The sequence below is a fragment of the Petromyzon marinus genome, chromosome 45 (genome assembly GCF_048934315.1).
Source record: "Petromyzon marinus isolate PM22_M1 ecotype Great Lakes invasive population chromosome 45, UKy_Petmar_22M1.pri1.0, whole genome shotgun sequence".
Taxonomy (NCBI): domain Eukaryota; kingdom Metazoa; phylum Chordata; class Hyperoartia; order Petromyzontiformes; family Petromyzontidae; genus Petromyzon; species Petromyzon marinus.
In genome coordinates, this window is record NC_133711.1 from 1215241 (window position 1) to 1236518 (window position 21278).

The 21278-nt window shown below is 58.1% G+C and overlaps 1 protein-coding gene across 1 annotated transcript in view; it reads left to right on the top strand.

Moving 5' to 3' along the window:
* LOC116952109 (uncharacterized) overlaps nt 1-21278 on the top strand; it is a 45540-nt gene that overhangs the window by 18066 nt on the left and 6196 nt on the right. Inside the window, exons 2-6 of the mRNA XM_076074033.1 lie at nt 13225-13656; nt 14246-14362; nt 14958-15329; nt 16422-17237; nt 19531-19644. Coding sequence (XP_075930148.1) covers nt 13225-13656; nt 14246-14362; nt 14958-15329; nt 16422-17237; nt 19531-19644 — 1851 coding nt within the window. The remainder of the gene's footprint in view (nt 1-13224; nt 13657-14245; nt 14363-14957; nt 15330-16421; nt 17238-19530; nt 19645-21278) is intronic.

The window sequence follows — 21278 nt, forward strand, 5'->3', positions numbered from 1 at the left end:
CTGCCCCGCTGTGGGACCTCCCGTCGTCTCTTTATGACCTTGCTCCGTAAAAAAGAGAAAAAAACGTTTACTTGAAGAGTGCCGTTTGTTGTTCGCTGCTTGGCGTTTTAGGGCCTTTGGGTGCCACGCACGGCGACAGTGATTTAAAAAAAACAACTGCAACCATTGCTTGAGCTGGGCGTATGTCCTACCAGTCGCCCACTTAGTCAAACAGTCTATCCCCTTAGTCACACAGTCCATCCCCTTAGTCACACAGTCCATCCCCTTAGTCACACAGTCTATCCCCTTAGTCACACAGTCTATCTCCTTAGTCACATAGTCTATCCCCTTAGTCACAGTCTATCCCTTTAGTCAAACAGTATATCCCCTTAGTCACGCAGTCAATCCCCTTAGTCACACAGTCAATCCCCTTAGTCACACAGTCTATCCCTTTAGTCAAACAGTATATCCCCTTAGTCACACAGTCAATCCCCTTAGTCACACAGTCTATCCTCTTAGTCACACAGTCTATCCCCTTAGTCACACAGTCTATCCGCTTAGTCACACAGTCTATCCCCTTAGTCACACAGTCAATCCCCTTAGTCACACAGTCCATCCCCTTAGTCACACAGTCTATCCCCTTAGTCACACAGTCTATCCCCTTAGTCACACAGTCTATCCCCTTAGTCACACATTCTATCCCCTTAGTCACAGTCCATCCCCTTAGTCACACAGTCTATCCCCTTAGTCACACAGTCTATCCCCTTAGTCACACAGTCTATCCCCTTAGTCACAGTCTATCCCCTTAGTCACAGTCTATCCCCTTGGTCACACAGTCCATCCACGGCCGTCTTGGACTACCTCAACCCCCATTTGCATCCAGCACAGGCCTCTGATCACGATGCGCGCCGCGCGGGAGCAAAAGGAACACTTTGGAGTGCCGCGCGATGACGAGCGATCTGAGTGACCACGACGCAGCACCCTGTGTGAGTGCGCCCGCGCCGGGCGGGAGCTGCGAAGCGGCAATGAGCACGCTGAACCCGGCCACGCTGAACCCGGCCACGCTGAACCCGGCCATGCTGAACCCGGCCACGCTGAACCCGGCCACGCTGAACCCGGCCACGCTGAACCCGGCCACGCTGAACCCGGCCACGCTGAACCCGGCCACGCTGAACCCGGCCACTCTGAACCCGGCCACGCTGAACCCGACCACGCTGAACCCGGCCACGCTGAACCCGGCCACGCTGAACCCGGCCACGCTGAACCCGGCCACGCTGAACCCGGCCACGCTGAACCCGGCCACGCTGAACCCGGCCACGCTGAACCCGGCCACGCTGAACCCGGCCACGCTGAACCCGGCCACGCTGAACCCGGCCACGCTGAACCCGGCCACGCTGAACCCGGCCACGCTGAACCCGGCCACGCTGAACCCGGCCACGCTGAACCCGGCCACGCTGAACCCGGCCACGCTGAACCCGGCCACGCTGAACCCGGCCACGCTGAACCCGGCCACGCTGAACCCGGCCACGCTGAACCCGGCCACGCTGAACCCGGCCACGCTGAACCCGGCCACTCTGAACCCGGCCACGCTGAACCCGGCCACGCTGAACCCGGCCACGCTGAACCCGGCCACGCTGAACCCGGCCACGCTGAACCCGGCCACTCTGAACCCGGCCACGCTGAACCCGGCCACGCTGAACCCGGCCACGCTGAACCCGGCCACGCCGACCCAGTTCGATTCCGGGCCACGGCTAACATCGGTGGTCGAGCGATTATCCGAACCGGTCCTGAGTCCCACCCCCCACTTCACCAACCCGCACTGACCGGCGCGGTGAAGTACGGTCAAACAACCATCACGGCCGACATGGCGTAGGCAGGGCTGTAAATAATTTTTGATTTAATACGCATTCACAATACGAGATGACTGTACAGTCATCTCGTATTGTCTTTATTCGTGGATGGTGCACGGCTCTGAGACGTTCCCCTACGACCGCGCTTTTACAATTAACTAAAGTAACTAAATTGACTAAATTAAAGAGCAATTTCACTCTCGTGGCTGGGGGAATTAATCTTGGCCCGAGCAAGCCGGCATGCAGTGGCCGTCGTGGCCACACGCCCCTGCCGACCGTGCTAGAACGTTGAGCCCCCCTACGCGGGGGGGGGGGGGGGTTCCTTCCTGGGCCTCATCGGGGCTGCGGTCGTGCCTGAAGAGAGTTGTCCAGCAGCACGGCCGCATCCAACGATTCGCGTCAACAACAACTCGCGTCAAAAGCGCACGGCCACGGTGCGTCATGAAGGAAAACGACTGCATTGTGGGTGGGCCTCTTGTCTCGGGTCACCATCACAATGAGTGCGAGTGAACGTGACCGGCCTGAGAATGTATCTTGATAGTGACTCGTGCGAACATCGCCACGAGAGGAGACGAGAGTGGCCGGGCCACCCACCTCCTCGTGTGCCGAGCCGGACCTTCATAGGTGCTCGCTTAACAGCACTCACCCCAAAGATCTGTCTAGGGGGGTGGGGGTCTTTGTCTTGTGAGTGTGTGCGGATTTATCGACCCACCTCAAAGCTGCTGTCTAATTGTGTTTCTTTTAATAATGGATGATGCCTCTCTGGCTACCCCGGTGTCGGCTCACGGCGAGATGGAACGGCAAGCGGCTTGTCCTGGGCGGAAACGGACCGCACGCGGCACGCACGGCAGCGGCCCCCCACGGCAGGACAGCCCCCCCCCCCCACGGCAGGACAGCCCCCCCCCCACGGCAGCTCGCTGTAGAACCGCGCTGTCGCGCCGTGCCGCTCAGCGCACGTGGCGGCCCCCGTGGCCTGTCTCCGACGCCGTGGGCCCTGTTTCTGCACCGTGTGTACTCCGGTAAAGTTCTTTCGCACCGTACGTTGCCAACCGTGCTAATCGGAGACGCGATTTCTCGTGGTTTATATCGCGATTCGTTTTTCTCACTAAATACAGATTCGAGCACCCCTCCCCCGCTAGCCCAACGTGCTCAGTCCACCGCTGGATGAGTTCGTGTCCACACCGCGCGGTCCGTTTGGCCATGCATCATCACGCTGATCCGTGAGTGTTCGTGAAGGCTGGGGACGAACATAGATGTGGGGGGAGGGGGGGGCATAGATGTACACACAACCGTGGGCTTTGCTGCACTGCCCACTGCTGCCCAAATGGGGTCTTTTTGTACATCCGACTGATCTCGCCAGAACTGCAAGCGCACTTCGTGACATTGCACGGCAGCAGATCGAACATCGAGCGGGGAGCGGGGAGGGAGAGCGGGAGGGAGAGCGGGAGGGAGAGCGGGAGGGAGAGCGGGCCGTGTGCTCGTGTTCGTCCAGCCGTGACGCGATGGCCCATCGCTCCATCTGGGGCACAGATCTCCGTGCCCGTGGCGACGCCGCTCCAGACGTGGGGATCCGTCCACGGTGCCGCGGGGTGGAGGAGTGCGGGGTGGAGGAGTGCGGGGTGGAGGAGTGCGGGGTGGAGGAGTGCGGGGTGGAGGAGTGCGGGGTGGAGGAGTGCGGGGTGGAGGAGTGCGGGGTGGAGGAGTGCGGGGTGGAGGAGTGCGGGGTGGAGGAGTGCGGGGTGGAGGAGTGCGGGGTGGAGGAGTGCGGGGTGGAGGAGTGCGGGGTGGAGGAGTGCGGGGTGGAGGAGTGCGGGGTGGAGGAGTGCGGGGTGGAGGAGTGCGGGGTGGAGGAGTGCGGGGTGGAGGAGTGCGGGGTGGAGGAGTGCGGGGTGGAGGAGTGCGGGGTGGAGGAGTGTGGTCTCGCACGGGAGGGTCTCTGCGCGCGTGCGTGAGCGCTCTGAGGCGCAGGGCGCCGCGGCCGCGTGGCCTGCAAGCGGAAACTCGGCGCAACGTCGGCGAGGCTCGGCTCGCGGTGAAGAGATGAGGCGGAACGTCGTGAGAGACGGGGCCCTCTGTTAACACGAATTGTTGTTGCTGTGGGAAAGAGCAACCCCCCCACCCCCCCCCCCCACTTTCCCCACACCCCCCGATGAACATTTTCGCGGTCACAGAAAATTTCGCAGCCATTAACCAATTTCATGGCTGGCGGCGCAGACATCGAAATGAAAATTGCTCCGAGCTGCGACCGTGGTCAGCTGCCCGCGCAGCAGCAGCAGTAGGCGCCGTTCAGGTGCCCGCTCACGGCCGACACCAGTGACGAACATAGCTTTCATTCTCACCCATATATCGATAGTTAAATGTTATTGACGGACGTGGCGCTCTGTTGGCACGGCGCCCTCTCGCTACATCCTCCCTGCCCTCCGCTCCCTCATCGTCTCTCTCCATGAGGCTGCTGCTGCTGCTGCTTCTGCCGGAGCCCTCTCGCCATTGCCTGCCACCTCGATCGGCCCTCGTGCCGAGCATGGCAGTCTCGCTCGCAGCTGGGCAGACTCACGGGGGGGGGCAGGGGGGCTTTCGTAACCCAAACGTTCCGGCTCGGCGCCCCGGGGCCTGTGGCGAGCCCGGCCGTTCCCCCGATCCGGGGTGAGAAAGTTTAATCGGCGTCCACCGCCTCGCCGACCTCGGGAATTCGCGATTGTGAGCGCAGTTGGCGCCCAGTGGCCGTCTGGAGCGAGCGGCAAAGCGGGACTGTGAGATCCGCTTCAACGGTCAACATCCTCGCCGGCCATGGTCGATCCACTGCTGGATGAAAGCCTACCCAAGCCACCTTTCACGATCCACCCAGCAACTGCCCCTACACGAGCCGATTTCATTGAACCATCTCCCCGGCAGACGTACTCTCAGGCTCCTTCCATTCCTTGGCTGCCACTTTGATTATTTTTGACCATCAGCCACTCATAATTTGTTGCATATCCTCTATACGCACACCTAATATATTTCCAGTGAACACTTATGCCTGCGATGTTTCTCTTATCCATCCCCCCCAGAAAGGTGTGCATACGTCCTCCTCTGCCCGTGACAATTCTTACAGTTATCCTGGACTTTTGCCTGAATGGGCAGTGTAACCCCACAGATTACAACGCCACGGTGGCGAGATGTTAACTCCCTCGCCTGGTATGCAAGAGAACGTGGGTTTGATCCCAACCCTGACGCCTGCTGTATATTTGGACTTTGTATGTTCCCCCCGTGGTCGTGTGGATTTTTCTCTGGGTTCTCTGTGTGTTCCCTCCACATTCAGAAACATTCATTTCGAGTATTTGGCTGCTGTAAATTTCCACGTGATAAGCCACTTCGATGAGCCATCATTTGTGATAGCCAGCTCGCTTCTGAATAACAGCTACATAGCTCAGTGGGCCACGCCTGGTAAAATAAAAAAAAACAGTTAAATAGTTTAGTTTCACCTCGTTCCTTCCATTACCCTAACATTGGCGCGTAATCGTAACGCGCGCGTACAGAAAATTCGTTCACGTCTCGATGGTCAATTCTGACAAAGCGTGAGAATTGCTGTTCATCACGGGGGCCGCTTAGCCGTTGCACGCCCAAGAGCGACCGGTCTCTCCGGAGGGGAACCGCCGCCGACTCGGCAGCCTCGCCGATTGCGCTGGCTGAGCGCGCCGCTCGGCTCAACGAACCCGCGGCCCGATTAAGCATTTTAATTATTTTATTTACCAAAAACAAAACCACATTTACAAAATGCTGCCACGTTTTGTTTAGAATCGCCGTCACATTCCATCGTCAATAGTGAATTACTGAATTTGGATTCCGTGCCCCGTCTAAATATTTTTCAACAGAGTGCACTGTTTAGAACTGGGCTGAATGTTGTGGCGCTTAAATAATTTATCTGCCACTGCATTGCTGTAAATATTTAGAGCGATGTGCTCGCCGGCCCAGCGTGCTATCCGGCGCAGACCGGATTGGGATCCTGTGATATATTCCTCATCATTTGCCACAAGATCGTAAGCCAAATTCTCAAGTGTGATAAATTACTTGCATCTGCATTGTTTTACGTGATCTCGTGGAACCCCAGTGTTCCCCCTAGTCTCATTACACTAGTCTCATTTAGAAAACGTGCATTGATATTATTCAGATGATGATGCTGCTATAAATGTCTAATTGATGGGCCACTTTGTTGAGCTATCATTTGTGGCCAGGTCGCTTCTGAAAAATAAGGTAATACTGTATCTCCATGGGCTTTGCCTGGTAAGATGGGGATGATTTAGTGTTGTATTTGTTTGTGTTTGGGTGATTTGTTAACCTTGCTTGTACTTTGCACTTCTATCGTGTTTAATGTTTGTTGTTGTAAGATTCTTACCCCGTGCCCCTACTGGGCATCTGTGAAAAAGAGCTCTATAGCTGATCGGATTCCTCCAGTATAAATACATATGATTCTGACACAAACAGATCGCGGAAAACCTCAATTGGCGTCTTCTATCAAGGTGAACGAATACTTCATCAGTCACCTCATTCCTATGCGAGATCAAGAGGTCACCAGAGCCGATGCCACCATGCCTTGCCATCGCGTCCTTCCTGCTGCCAGCTTCATCAGCTGTGGCGCCGTTCACGCCCAAGCCATAGGGCAGCCTCCCGCTTGGCCGTCTCCATCCAAGTTGTCTCTTCCCCTATCCCCTCCCATCAAACTTTGAACGTCGCGTGCGCGTGCATCGGGCGCGAACCGTTAGACCCCGGCAGCGTCTCCGTGCTAAGGAACGAAGGAGACGGAACGTGCGAGGCAGAGGGGGGGCTAGAGAGAAAAAAGAGGGAGCGAGAATGATTTGCGTCGGATTGCGAGCTCCGAATCGGAGAATCTGCCACTCTGCCATTGGGTTGTGGGGGGGGGGGGTGACTTGGCATGCAACCCAGCGGAGTGGAGGCTGCAACCGGAGCCACGGCCGGGGGAAGATTCTCCGCAAAGGGGGAACGCCGGAATCGCAGTGCATCTGCAGCGCTTCTCTCTCTCTCGCCAGATAAAACCGCACGGTTGTCACGCCGCTATGTTTACATGACAGCTGCAAATGTGTCCACACACGCGTGCCACCAGTGTCTGTGTGTGTGTTTACTCCATACATAGTGTAGGGGAGCGGCGGTGTAGCGGTCAGCGCACTGCGCTACGAACCCGGCGACCCAAGTTCGATTCCCGTTCACGGCCAACACTGGTGACGATTTCCTGAACCGGTCCTGGACATCCCCTAGGTCGACTCAGCCTCAACTGAGTACCTGGTGCGGTGTGGAAACATCGCCACTGGGGAGACAAAGGCGGTCGGGCGTGGTGTTGGCCACCCACCCCCTCGTGTGCCGTGCCGGCCATTCATAAGTGCTCGCTAACAGCACTTGCTCCCACAGTCTGTTCAGGCTGCACGGGGGACCTTTGTCTCTGTTTACTGTATATAGCGTGGCAAGTTGTGGCACTGTGGTTAGCACACTGTACTGCACGTACCGCATCCTGAGTTCAATTGACAGCCACGGCAAGCCGTTAGCCAGCGGTAACCTGCCCTTGACCTCGCGTTAGGACGCATTGGAAGAGGTGGGAGTACCCACTCTTTACCCCACCCGCCAATCGACTCGCTGTGGTGACCCCCCGTCCATACTGCTGGGCGGAGAGAGAAGGTTGGGGTGGGGGTTGTGTTAGAAAGTGGGGCATCGTTTGAAGTGCCGCGCCAGGTAAGGCCCACTGAACTTAAATAGCTCTGTTTTTCAAAAGCCACTTGACCACCACAAATGATAGCTCCAAGGGAAGTGGCTTATCACGTGGAACTTACAGCAGCCAAATACTCTAAACGCGTGATGTTGATTGTAAATGTGGAGGGGAAAGGCGGAGGACCACAGGCAGAACATGCAAACTCCAAATAGACAGCAGGCGTCAGGGTCGGGATCGAACCCACGACCTCATGTGTACCAGGCGAGGTAGTTAACATCTCCTAGCCACCGAGGCACCCACGGAGTGGCGTCCAAGGAATGGAGCCCATCTAAGAAGGCCGACTACCGTGGAGATGGAGCGATGAAATCGGTTCAGGCGCTGGGTGCATTGTTACAGCGCAGGATCACGAGAAGTGGCCGTGGCTTGGGGTAGGCATTCATCCGGCAATGGGTGAATGCCTCATTTTTATTCTTAAGCTGTGCGGCCAGATAATGTTTACGTTTAGTTTAAAGCCACTTAGGCTGCTGCATGCTGGGTTGGGTGTTGCGGCCTGGGCCAGGCCAGGCCGGGCCGGGCCGGGTCGGGCCGCCGGGGGAGGGGGGGGGCAAGGGAAACCGAGCGACGTCGGGCAGCAGGGATGGTTCACGGCCGCGACCGCCCCTCCTCTTCCCCGGTTGTCCCGGCAACGCTCCCGGGTTCTCGGGTCCCCAACCGGCATCGCTCATTTTGGCCGTAACGCAACGTGATGGCGACGGTGGTGTCTGCAGGCCTGAAAGTTTAACAACGTTCGGGTAGCCGGGCGAGTTGGCAGTGGGCGCGTGGGCCACTTTAGCCACTTTGTGCAGCGTTGGCTGTAGAGTTGCCATTACAGCTGCCCGGTAATCCGAGCGGCATTCTTTCCGAACGCCGCTCGGTCACTTTCTCTCTCTACCAAGTTGGGCAACTCGACCACCGTCGTTTGCCCCCTCTGCCCAGCACAAAACTTTTCCATGCTTTTTTTCCTCGCCTAAAAAGACAATCGAATGTTCTCCTCCCCGAGCTGCATCGATGCACGCGTCCTCCTTGCGTGTACCTCTTCCTGAGAGATGCGGTTGCGTTTAAACACTTGATGAATGCCGCACAATGACCCCTTACAATTTGGATTTAAATGCAATCGCGTCTCCAAGACGCTACACGGAATAGTGGGATACGGGTGCTTCCTGGATAAAGGAGACATTGTCCAAAGTTTCCAAATTTGATTGATGGCCTACAGATTCCGCCATTGGGATTACGCACGGGAACATCGTAACATCGTCCCCCCCCCCCCCGTAAAACTACGGCCGACCATATCGTTGGAGCACAGCGCCTTCGTTCGTGACAGCCTTGTGCTACACGAACGGGGCGAACACGAAATCGACTCCGTTATTATCGTTGTTATACACTCGTACAGTTTCCTTTTTAAGGTGTGTCCGGATGTTGTGGCACGAGCCAATCTTGGGCATACCGAGACACGCTCCGTAAAATAGTTGCCGGGTCGGCGTGGCCCGTGTCAAAAAAAAAGTGCGGATTCAAACCGCTCTGGAACGCGCGCACGGAGCATCGAGCAGCATCAGCATCATCAGCAGGTATGCACAGAGACCTCCGGCGTGCGTGCGCGCGTGCCTGGCTCGTGCGTTCGTTCAGGGAAATGACATTCTGGCAAGGGGGGGGACCCCTTGTCGTGGTGAACGTGTGGGGGCCCTCGCTGTCGTATGCGAGTGCCCATGAGGAATAGCGACACAACTCCTTACAACGGAACCCTATGACCTAATTTAAATTTGTCCGACTAAAGTATATAATTTATAAGGCACCCTTTAGATCTCAGAGCACCATGTGAATGTTTAGAATATAAAAAATAGTCTTATTTGGAAAAAAATTCTACCCTGGTTATGCTGTTGGTGTGTGATGTCACAAGAATATGGAATTTACATCCAAAACTCCTCGCACTCAGCGGTGAAAGATGATATTACAGAACTACTTCTGAGCTCCCTTCGATTTCCCGCCGTCCGCACTCGCACCAACATTCCGTCAGACCTACGCCACAGTAGAATTCGAATTAAAGCAGCATCGTGAGCTGAAATCGCTAACAATGCTCATTGAAGGGAAAAGTACGCGTTTACGATTGTAATCGAGCCCAGGTTATCCGACATTAGACGTGTGCATCACTTGGTAGTCATGCCTAGAAATTCGTAATCTCAGAGATGGAAATTTTCCGAAGCAAGTGAAAACCCGACTCCAATGTGGCGATAGTTTCTGTGCAGCCATCGACAATGCCCAAAGGCGCCTTCTTGGCATCTTGATGCTTCGACTTCGTCAGAAATGTCACCGTTGCATCTGCGACAGGTCTGCTAGCGATCGAAAGCTCAGCTCGAGGGAGAACGGCTGTCACTTTGTGGACACGTCACCCTGTCTTGATGCGCAAACTCCAGCATTTTAGGATTTTGCGCGCATGAGTTGGCGGTCGAGGTTAGAAGTGGAACTGCGACCCTCAATGTGATCAAACAAATCACTCGAGACGCCGGTGTATGGCATCAAGAGCAGTTTTTTCGAATGCTGTCGCAAGAGGTCGCACGTTTGACACAGCGGTCCCTCGCGAAGCATGATGAACGGACGAATGACCCACCGGCTCTGGGGCCGGGAGGGGAGTATCGGCTCGCGTCAGCGAGGGTCTCGGCCGTGACCCCGTCGCAAACCCGGGATCTCGGCCGTGACCCCGTCACGAACCCGGGATCTCGGCCATGACCCCGTCGCGAACCCGGGGTAGCTCGGCCGTGACCCCGTCGTGAAACCGGGATCTCGGCCGTGACCCCGTCGCGAACCCGGGGTAGCTCGGCCGTGACCCCGTCGCGAACCCGGGATCTCGGCCGTGACCCCGTCGCGAACCCGGGATCTCGGCCGTGACCCCGTCGCGAACCCGGGATCTCGGCCGTGACCCCGTCGCGAACCCGGGGTAGCTCGGCCATGACCTCGTCGCGAACCCGGGGTAGCTCGGCCGTGACCCCGTCGCGAGCCCGGGATCTCGGCCGTGACCCCGTCGCGAACCCGGGATCTTGGCCGTGACCCCGTCGCGAACCCGGGGTAGCTCGGCCGTGACCCCGTCGCGAACCCGGGATCTCGGCCGTAACCCCGTCGCGAACCCGGGATCTCGGCCGTGACCCTGTCGCGGACCCGAGATCTCGGCCGTGACCCCGTCGCGAACCCGGGGTAGCTCGGCCGTGACCCCGTCGCGAACCCGGGATCTCGGCCGTGACCCCGTCGCGAACCCGGGGTAGCTCGGCCGTGACCCCGTCGCGAAACCGGGATCTCGGCCGTGACCCCGTCACGAACCCGGGATCTCGGCCGTGACCCCGTCGCGAACCCGGGGTAGCTCGGCCGTGACCCCGTCGTGAACCCGGGGTAGCTCGGCCGTGACCCCGTCGCGAACTCAGGATTCCTCCCGAGTCGCCCACCCACATCCCGGTTCACCGTTGCGGGTAGCAGGGGCAGCACTTGCAGAAGCCGTTTAACATCACAGCGAGAAGTGGCGTCGCCTGTGCCAAGTGATTTGCCCTCTTGCCTACTCGCGTGCACCACATGATGAGATAACAGAGCAGTGCCATTCATTTTGGCTTTCTTCCTCAGGGCCTTGAATTGTTTTGCTCCGTAGGTGTGTGATGAATTCCTCCACCGGTTTTATGTTCGGTCTCTTATCGCATGTTGATGGCCGTACGCCTCGGTGATTCACTCAATCATTGACTTCCTTTGTTGCTTGTTGTGATGCCTTCGATGATGTTTGTGTTGTGTTCTCCGATGTTTAGTCTTTCCCTTAGTCGTTACTAGCCGCGGTGAATAGACTCTCGTACAGTATAGCTGGGGTGTCACGGCGGGGGGGGGGGGTAGGTTACTGTACTCAGTATAAGAGGAAAGCCTCTCGGAGTGTCGTGATTCATTTTCCGTAGGGTCCTGAGAGAGGCGGGCAGTGAATTCCACACACGGTCCAATCGAGTGCCCCGCGAGTCATTTAAAAAAAAAACACATTTTGGAACCAAGACGTCGGCAGGCAACGGACGGCCTCCTCTTGCGAATAACGTCACGGGATAGAGAGGTGGGGGAGGGGGGGGGAGCTACAGAAACTCCGCGGGGAGAAGTCCCGGACGCAGAGACCCGGCTCGCCGCCGACCCCACCGAGCGGGGATCGCGAGCGGGGTTTTTGTAGTCCCATGTGGGAAGGGGCAGGCGAGGGAAGACGAAGTGAAGGGAGGAGAGTGAGCGGGGTAGGGGTAGGGGGCACGTCACGGCTCTCCTCTCGCGCCACGGCGGGCGTCGCGTTCCTGAAGACCGCCGCGTTTCTGGCGAAAAAAAATCGCGCAATTTATAAATAGAACATAACAAATAGAATATAATAATTTTTTATAAATTAAATATAAAAAATAATGTAGGTTAAAGCAGAGTACGCGATAACGCGCGAGATGCATACGCAGGCGGAACAAAGACTGAGCCTCAAATGAGTACCTGGTGCGGTGCGTAAAAGCATCGCCACTGGGGAGACAAAGGTGGTCGGGCGTGGTGCTGGCCACTCACCCCCTCGTGTGCTGTGCCACCCTTCATAGGTGCTACTCGCGAACAGCACTTGCCCCAACAGTCTGCTAGGGCTATATGGGGGATCTTTGTCTTTGTTGAGATTGCCATGTACCATTCACACCGTGAGCCATGCTGGGCCCACCCCTGTTGCCACTGTGCGAGCAGCCCGCAGATTCTTGAATTGCCGTGGACAGCCCCATTGGAGGCCCAGTGAGAGGCGAGGACCGTAGGTCTGCAGTAGCTACGGCATCTCCTCTTGTTCACGGCGAGGGATACGTTCCGGAGATGCTCGCGAGTAGCAAATTTCGCGGATGATGATTTTGCTCTCATGCAGTACAGTACCTTAAAGACGTAAATAAACTATTACATACATTAACCTTGTGGCGACTACGTCCCACCGCGCACATAAACACCGCCACCCACCTGGCGCGGATCATTCTGTTGTCGTGTCGTCCAAGCGCAGCCGTAGTCATAAACAAAACTTTGAAACTTTGATTAGCGCATCGTGTAGAGCTCGTCGAGAGGAATAGATCGCCGTGTCGTTCGCCTTCAACAGACACAAAATGACGTCGCAACGCAGTTTATGCGAGAGCCGGGGGCTTATCGGACCCCGGGGTCCCGCCATAAGGTCCAGATGAAAATAATGCATCTCTCTCATCACTCTATCTCTCATCACTTTATAACGCACCACTATCTCTCGTCACTTTATCTCATCATATTCTCTCTCCCCCACATTATCTTTCATCGCGTTATCTAATCACTTGCTCTCGATGTGGTCGTGCATAGCCAACATCGCAGATAGCAGGTTGGTGGCAGGGGCTACAGAGTCACCGCACGTGCTGCTGCTGCTGCAGCACAGCAGGCGGGGGGATTAGGCACAGGAGGGAGCTGCAGCCGAGTGGACTTGGCAGAGAACTTTGCAGCAGGGTCATGATGATGACGATTGAAGTAAAAACAATGATGACGGCGTTCCCGCTGATCTGATCTTCAATAACATGATGATGGTGCTGCTGATGGTGCTGATGATGGTGCTGATGACGGTGCTGCTGATGGTGCTGGTGCTGATGATGATGGTGCCGCTGATGACGTGCCGCTGATGACCGTGGCCCTGTCCCCCGGCAGCGCGTGTTGGCGTGCGCGCTCTACGACAACGAGGCGGAGTCTCCCGACGAGCTGCACTTCCGCAAGGGCGACGTGCTGGAGGTGGTGGCGCGCGACGGCGCCGCCCTGCCCGGCTGGTGGCTCTGCTCGCTGCGCGGCCACCGGGGACTCGTGCCGGCCAACCGCCTCGCCCTGCTGGCCCCCGCCCGGTCCCGCGGCGGCTCGTCCCCGCCCGGCCCCGGCTCCCCCGCGTCCGCCGCCGTCGCGGCGCCCTCCGCGTCTTCGCCGCGCCCGTCGCCGTCGCGCTCGCCGTGCGGTTGTCTCGGCGCCGGCCCCGCGCCGGTCCGGGGCTCGGGCCTCGGGGCCCAGGGCGACCCCCCGACCCCGCTGCCGCACGGCGACGCCGCGTGGAACGACGGCGCCGGCGGCGGCTTCGCTCGCCTCGCCGGGAAGGTACGCCGTGCGGGAGGATGATGCTGCTTGTGTGGCGAAGACGGGGGAGCCGCGGAAGCGACGGTGCGAGCCGCCACGCGAACTCGGCGTCCGGTCGTCTTCCGCCGCTGTCGTTGGCTGCGGACGAGCGTGCCGCTCCACCGCGCCGGTTGGGCGGGAGAGAGCGAGGGGGGCCCCCCCCCCACCCCCCCCCGCACCGCGGACGCCAAACGTCAAAGTAGTTTTCGGGGCGACGTGTCCGCACAAAGGTCTTGCGCAACGATCCGGCCCGGTCGATAGTAATAATAATAACTCGTAACGCGCACAGAGAGAGAGAACGACTAGGGGCACGCCGGGGGGAGGAACCACGGACAAGCGGGAACAGCAACCGCTACGCGGTGAGGAGCCGGTGTGGCCAACAAATCATTGCCCAAGCTCTGCGGTCCTCTATTAGAGCGTCATCGGCCAGTTAATGAGTGTTTACGTGGTCTTTTAGCGGTGGTGCTGGTGGCAACGATGATGACAGAAGTGGATTCAGTGGTGCTGTTAATGTTAACGGAGGCAGTGATGGCGGTGATGGTGACGTATTGTCTCTGTGTCCCCTCTACAGCACTCTCACTATGAGGTGCCCCCGGGCGCCTTGCGAGCGCAGAGCCTCGCCTCGTCACAGATGTACAACGTCCCCTCGTCAGCGCTGTACTGGACGCATCACTGCCCTCCCGAGAGTGTGAGTGGAAGGCATCGGATCACTCTCGCGTTGCGCACTCACTCGCACTCCTTCACACTCACTCTGCACACACTCACTCACACTCACTCTGCACACACTCACTCCTTCACACTCACTCTGCACACACTCACTCACACTCACTCTGCACACACTCACTCGCACTCCTTCACACTCACTCTGCACACACTCCTTCACACTCACCCTGCACACACTCACTCACACTCACTCTGCACACACTCACTCGCACTCCTTCACACTCACTCTGCACACACTCACTCCTTCACACTCACTCTGCACACACTCACTCCCACTCACTCTGCACACACTCACTCGCACTCCTTCACACTCACCCTGCACACACTCACTCACACTCACTCTGCACACACTCACTCGCACTCCTTCACACTCACTCTGCACACACTCACTCCTTCACACTCACTCTGCACACACTCACTCCTTCACACTCACTCGCACTCACTCTGCACACTCGCTCGTGCCCCGGCCGTGCAGTGTCCGACCGCAGGTTGGCTGCAGTCCCGCGGCCTCCCTGAGCGGCAGTGCCGACGTCCCTCTCCCCCCGCTCCCTCCGTCCCAGGACTACGACGTGCCCAAGCCCGTGAGGACGACGGCGTGCGGCGACCGCGCCGAGTACGACGTCCCCAAGCCCGCCGCGGCCGTTGCGGCGATGATGGCGGCGGCACGGACCCACGGCGGCGCCGGCGGCTGCTGCCGGCGGCCGGACGCCGACTACGACGTCCCCGTGCCGAGCTGCCGGCCCTACGGGGGGGCGCGCGTGGCCGCGGCCGGGACGTGCGCCGCCGCCTCCGTGCCGTTCTCCGGCGGGCTCTACGACAGCCCCAGGGCCGGGCGACGGTGCCCCGGCGTGGGCGGCTTTGAGAACGGGCACGGCGCGGGCGGCCGTGGCGGCAGGGCGGCTGCGGGCTACATGTACGACATCCCGCCCCAGGTACGATCGCGATGAAGACGCTGCTGCTGCTGCTGCGTGGGTCTCCTCCGGTTCCAGCCGCATCCCGGTGGAACTGCTGTTGGCTCAACCCCACATCCCAATGCTGGACAATTTCCTGCAAATTTACTGGATTGGGATTGAGCGCAGCAACATCGCCCCCACCCCACTCCCCCCTCACCGTGGAAGCTTGGCAGGACCCTCCCCAAAAAGAGCCTGGACACTCGGTGGGGCTTTCCTGGGGAAACGAGCGGCATAATAATTATGATAACACAATTTGGTTTTCTTGCTAAGGCACAGTCTGGCACACTTGCTCGGCCGTAAGGACTCTGTGCTGCAGCATTATTGTCAAGGATCCCGCACCTCCGATTTTAACACGCAATGGATACGTACGGTGCGAAAGAAGTTCAACTTACGTACAACACGCAAGCCAAATGTTTTTTGAGCTCGCGAGCCCCGGTGGCGCGGGTACACCCACAGCGTGCGTACACTCACAGCGGGCACGCCCGCTGTGAGTGTAACGTCGCTGCGATGGCTGGGGTGGTGTTGGGACAGGACGAGGAATGTGGGGGGGAGAGGCGTCGTTGTGGATTTAAAGTTGGGGCCATTTATAAAGGAATGCAAAGCGATTCCTTTATAAAGCACGGTGTGAGTGAGTGAAGAAAGGAGCGCATGTCTGAAAGATGTTTCCACTGTTTTTATCCACGACAATAGACGTCTCTCAGTGTTGATGTTTAACTATCGGCTGCGGGTTTTGTGTGCCTAATGTTTATGTTGTGTGCTTTGTCACAGAGACTTGTTTTTTTTTAATACAGAAAAAAAACTCTTTGTGGGCTCTAAAATTAAGGACCTAACTGCTGACCTACGTCATCATCATCAGCCACGATCTATCCACTGCTTGTTGAAGGCCTCCCTAACCTATCACCGTCGCCAGGGTTGCATTAACGCCATGTTTTGAGGTCTGGTGACATTGCATCACTTGGCCACAGTTGTGAAATGTTCCAGAGGGAAGGAGTAGGAAGCGATGACCACGTGCAGTAGCGTCGCCATCTGCGACCACCGCGATGACGGTCTGCCCCTCTGACCATGTCGCAGGTGAGCAGAGACGGCCCGGCACGCGACCGCTTCCCCTGCACGGAACTCTCTTGGCTCCCAGTCCCCACCGCCACCACCGCCACCACTGCCACCAGCGCGATCAACGCCACCACCGGCGCCACGATCGCCGCAAGCTCGGGACGCGACTCTGGCCTCGGCTCGTCTTTCCCATCCCCGGCATCCACCTCCTCATCCTCGTCATCCTCCTCGTCGTCGTCCTCGTCGTCGCCCCCGTATCCCCACCCCGCCGAGGGTCCGCTGGGCGCGCTCTCGCGTCTCTGCGAGTCCGTGGAGAGCGCCGTGACACCGCTGGCAGGCGGCGAGATGGCGGGTTCCCCCGACGCGGTGCGCATGGCCGCCAGCTGCCTGCGGGAGTTCGTCGACTTCGCCCGCGGGGTCTGCGGCGCCGGCGGCGGCGGCGGCGGTGCCGCGGAGCTGCGGGTTCTGCTCCGGGGCCTGGACGACTCGTGCGTGTCGCTCGAGCGAGCCGGTCGCGTCATGCTGGCGGCGAGGGCCTCGCACGGCCGCCCTCGCGCGGGCGACGCCGGCGGCGGCGGCGCCCGCGCCGGGGAGGAGCGGATCGCGGAGACGGCGCGCGCCGTGCTGGACGCCGTGCACCGCACCCCGCGGCTCGCGGCGGCCGAGCCGTGGGCCCGGGTGGACGCGGGGCCCGCCTCGCCACGCCGCAGGGAGGTGCCGCCGCTCACGTGCGTGGCGCCGACCGTGGCGCCCGCCGTGGCGCCCGCCGTGGCGCCGAGCGTGGTGCCGAGCGCCGACGCGGACGCCGTCGGCGACTGCAACAGCGCGCAGCTGCAGGTGAACGGGCGGCTCCGTCGCGTCGCTCTCTGTTGTCGCGACAGAGTGCCGGGACTCGTCCTGGTCTCTCGAGTCCTCGGCCGGGTTCAACTAAATAAATGTGGCTGGATCAGGGGCGGCTCGGCATGTGGCGCCGGTGGAAAAAGAAATGTCAGCGGTACCCTTGACCTCCTGGGTTCTCTCCTGAATGTGCTCGATGCGTCGCATTGTGAGAATTATTCTTCGCCGTGAGACGATAACAATTGTCGCGTTGTAAAACACTCGTACACTGCGCAACTGTTTAATTTGTCGAGTGGTGGAGGTTCTCACAACACAAATTTGGCCAGATTATTATTTACATGGCTTGAACACTACTGTATAGCTCCTTATCAGAAGTGACCTGGCCACAAATTATCGCTCAACTAAGTGGCTTACAACGTGGAATTTTATAGTAGCCATATACTTTAAACGCACGTTTCTAAATTTAGAGGGAAAAACTGGAGGACCCGGAGAAAAATTCACAGGGAGTACATGCAAACTTCAAATATACAGCAGGCGTCACGGTCGGGATCGAACCCACGACCTCCTGCATACCAGGCGAGGTAGTTAACATCTCCTAGCCAGCGTGGTGCCCCTTGTCATCCTCAGCCGCAGTCAATCCACTGCTTCATGAGGGCATCTCCAGGCCACTGTCGTCTCCCCACAACTTTGCGATATTCAATAACCACCTAGCACCTGCACACAAGCTGATTTCGCCATTTGAGGCGTAAGGCCCACTCAGCTATGTAGCTCCTTTTCCAAAGCGTAGAAATTTATTGCAGCCAAATACTCCAAGCGCATATTTTTAAATGTGGTGGGGAAAACTGGAGGACCTGGAAACAATTCCACACAACCACGGGGAGAGAGAGAGACACGCAAACCCCAAATATACAGCAGGCGTCAGGGTCGGGATTGAACCCACAACTTCTTCCATACCAGGTGAGGTAGTTAACACCTCGGCACCTCGGCATCAGGAGCAGTGGAGCTCCTGATTACGGGAGTGGGAGGAGACGCCGTCGTCTCTGCTGTAGACACGCCGTTGTCTCTGCTGTAGACACGCCGTGGTCTCTGCTGTAGACACGCTGTTGTCTCTGCTGTAGACACGCCGTTGTCTCTGCTCTAGACACGCCGTTGTCTCTGCTGTAGACACGCCGTGGTCTCTGCTCTAGAGACGCCGAATGTCGGTGGAATGTCGGTCGCCGGTCCGGGGTTGTCAGCACAGGTACAGCGGTGGTCGCGATTACCACGGGGGATCGCAGTGGCGTGGGTCGTGATCCGTGCACGGTCTGTGACGCTTCATCCCGGGCAGCTCAGTGAGGGTTAGAGGTCGATTCCCTCACCACCGCTGAGCCCGTTTGCACGCTCAACGTTCCCCGGAACGTGGCTCGTAAGGTGACGCCCGAATCCTGGCACGAGTGGGGGAAAATAATGAAGCGGCGTCCGTCCGGAGGAAAACCACGACTTCCATTTGAAATCACGTTCGGAATTTTGATGAGCTCTCTCCCCTTTTTAAATTTACAATAATGCGTGAGGCAAATTGAACAAGCGGAGAATTCGCCTCCTTTTCACGTCTGCCCCTCCACATGAACACATCATTTATTTTCTACGAATCCCATCAGCCGCACGGCCGTCTGATGCAACCCGAGCAAACTCTGGACTGGTTTTGACATTCAGTGTCAAGTGCCAGAGATTCCTAAGCCAGGACCTTCTCTGTTCGATACGACACAACATTTAAATAACAATCGCACTGTTCGTACAGTATAAGCTTGTCAACTCGGATGTTGCGCCGAGTCCCGGGCGGTTTTTGTGTTCTGGCTTCCCCCTCGCGCACGCAAAAGCACCGATCAGGAACTCGTCGGAACGTTTGCCCGGAGAATCCTCCGCGTGGCAAGAGGAGATGACGATCGGCAGCACAGGCAGCGTGTCGGGTGGTGATCGCCTCCGTCTCTGGCCCTAAGCCTTCGTTGGAAATTCCACATTTCTGTGGCACGGTGGCGGATCTCGCTTCACGTTGACCGCCGTGTTAACGTCAGAGGGCGGAAGGGCTGACCCGGCGCCAGTTCTGCCCGAATAGCCTGCCGCAAAGCTACCCGCTGTACCACGGCCTCGCGATGCACGCATCGTCCTGCGGGAAGGCAGAACGATGCGTGCATCGCGCACGCACGGTTTGCCTCGCGGGGGTTTCTCCGGTCCGCACTCTGCCGCCCCGTCGTGACCAGGCGACGCCGGCTCACCCGTGGCTGGGGCGTGCGGGTGCCCGCGTGTCGTGCCGCAGGGCCAGGCCGACTTGGAGAAGCCGTGGCTGCTGCGGCGGCGGCAGGAGGAGGAGGAGGAGAAGGGCGGGTGGAATCCATACGAGGCCTCCACCTCTCCCTCCGTGACAGAGCAGGTACTGCGGGCTCGCCGCTCCGCTCCCAACGCGCGGCAGCCATGACGTGTGGGGAGCCTCCCGCGTCCACGCGGCGAGGATCCTCATTCCACTAAAACCACTGGGCGACCGTGGGGTTCCAGCCCGGGGACTCGCCCCACGGAGGATCTCTGCACCTGCAGACCACGCACCCCTACAATGTCGAAATCAGCTTGTGTGCAGGTGCTAGGTGGAGGATTATAATTAAATATCGCAAGGTTGTGAGGAGATGGCGGTGGCCTGGTGAGGCCCTCATGAAGCAGTGGATTGACCGTGGCTGAGGACGACAAGGGGCACCACGGTGGCTAGATGCGAACTACCTCGCCTGGTACACAGGAGGTCGTCAATCCCAAACCTGACGCCTGCTGTATATTTGCAGTTTGAATGTTCTCCCCGTGGATTTTTTTTCCCGGGTCCTCCGGTTTTTCCCTCCACATTTAGAATCCACGTGCGTTTGGAGTATTTGGCTGCTATAAATTGCCACGTGATAAGCTATTTCGTTGAGCTATCATTTGTGGCCAGGTCTCTTCTGAAAAAGAGCTACATAGCTCAGTGGGCCTTACCTGGTAAAATAAAAAATAGTTAATAGTTTTAATGCCACACATTTTGTCATTTGTATTTCCTATTTCTTCCCACCAATTGTTTGTTACTCGTGCCGTATCCCATAATTCCAATGTGCAACTAGATGCCTATTGTCCACTCTTCCTGTTATTCAAACCCTCAAATGGTTCCATGGAAAATAACAGCATCTAACCAGATACGAATGCCAGTGGTTACATTCGGGAACATTGGTGCCGGTAACTTGCGCTCTCACTGGTAACGTCCAAAACCCAGAAGCAGTTCTGTGAAGTCATATTCTGGGGGCCGTCTGTTGGCATGACGTGATTCCTCCGCTCACTGGCAGCTCCTCGAGGGCACTATCCGGCTCACTCCGTGACACCTGCTTGCACCCCTCTTCCCTCCGCTGAGTCCTCTCGGCGTTGTTCATCTGCACCCCCGGTCCGCTCGCTCGTGTCTCTCGTCCATCGCCGTCTCGTTCTCCCTCGAGGTCTCTGATCAGGTGTTGGGTTACTGTACATTGCTGGGTATAGCGTCGTACAGTTTGCATTCCCAGCAATAGCCAAGGCCAGAGCTTCTAATACAATGCCTAACAAGCCCCGAGTCAGCTGTCAGGCAGGCCTCGGATGACTAAATGTCTCAGTGGTCGAGAAAATAAGACGATTCGCTGCCCGAATTCACAAACACGAAGGAGGAGGCGCCATCACAGCAACGCTCCACTGCTCCCGACGCAATCGTCTGGCTTGACCACCTCCACGTAACATTATTACAGTTGTAGCTCTACATGAACTTGAGCCGTACGAAGAAGGCCCGAACAAGAGTCGCAGCATGCCCACCGCCGGTCTCGATGACAAATCGCCGAGCGGCGGTTTGTGCGCCACCGCTCCCAACTGGACGATGGCAACCGAAGGAGCACCGCCTCCTGCCATGGCGTTGCAGCGGTTTCCGCGGTCTGCCCTCTTCCCTGCTGTTGTTTGCGCACCGCGATCGTCCTGGACGTCTTCAGACGGCCGACACTGAATTAGCGGCTTTCTGGAACGTGACTTTACGTTGGGCGA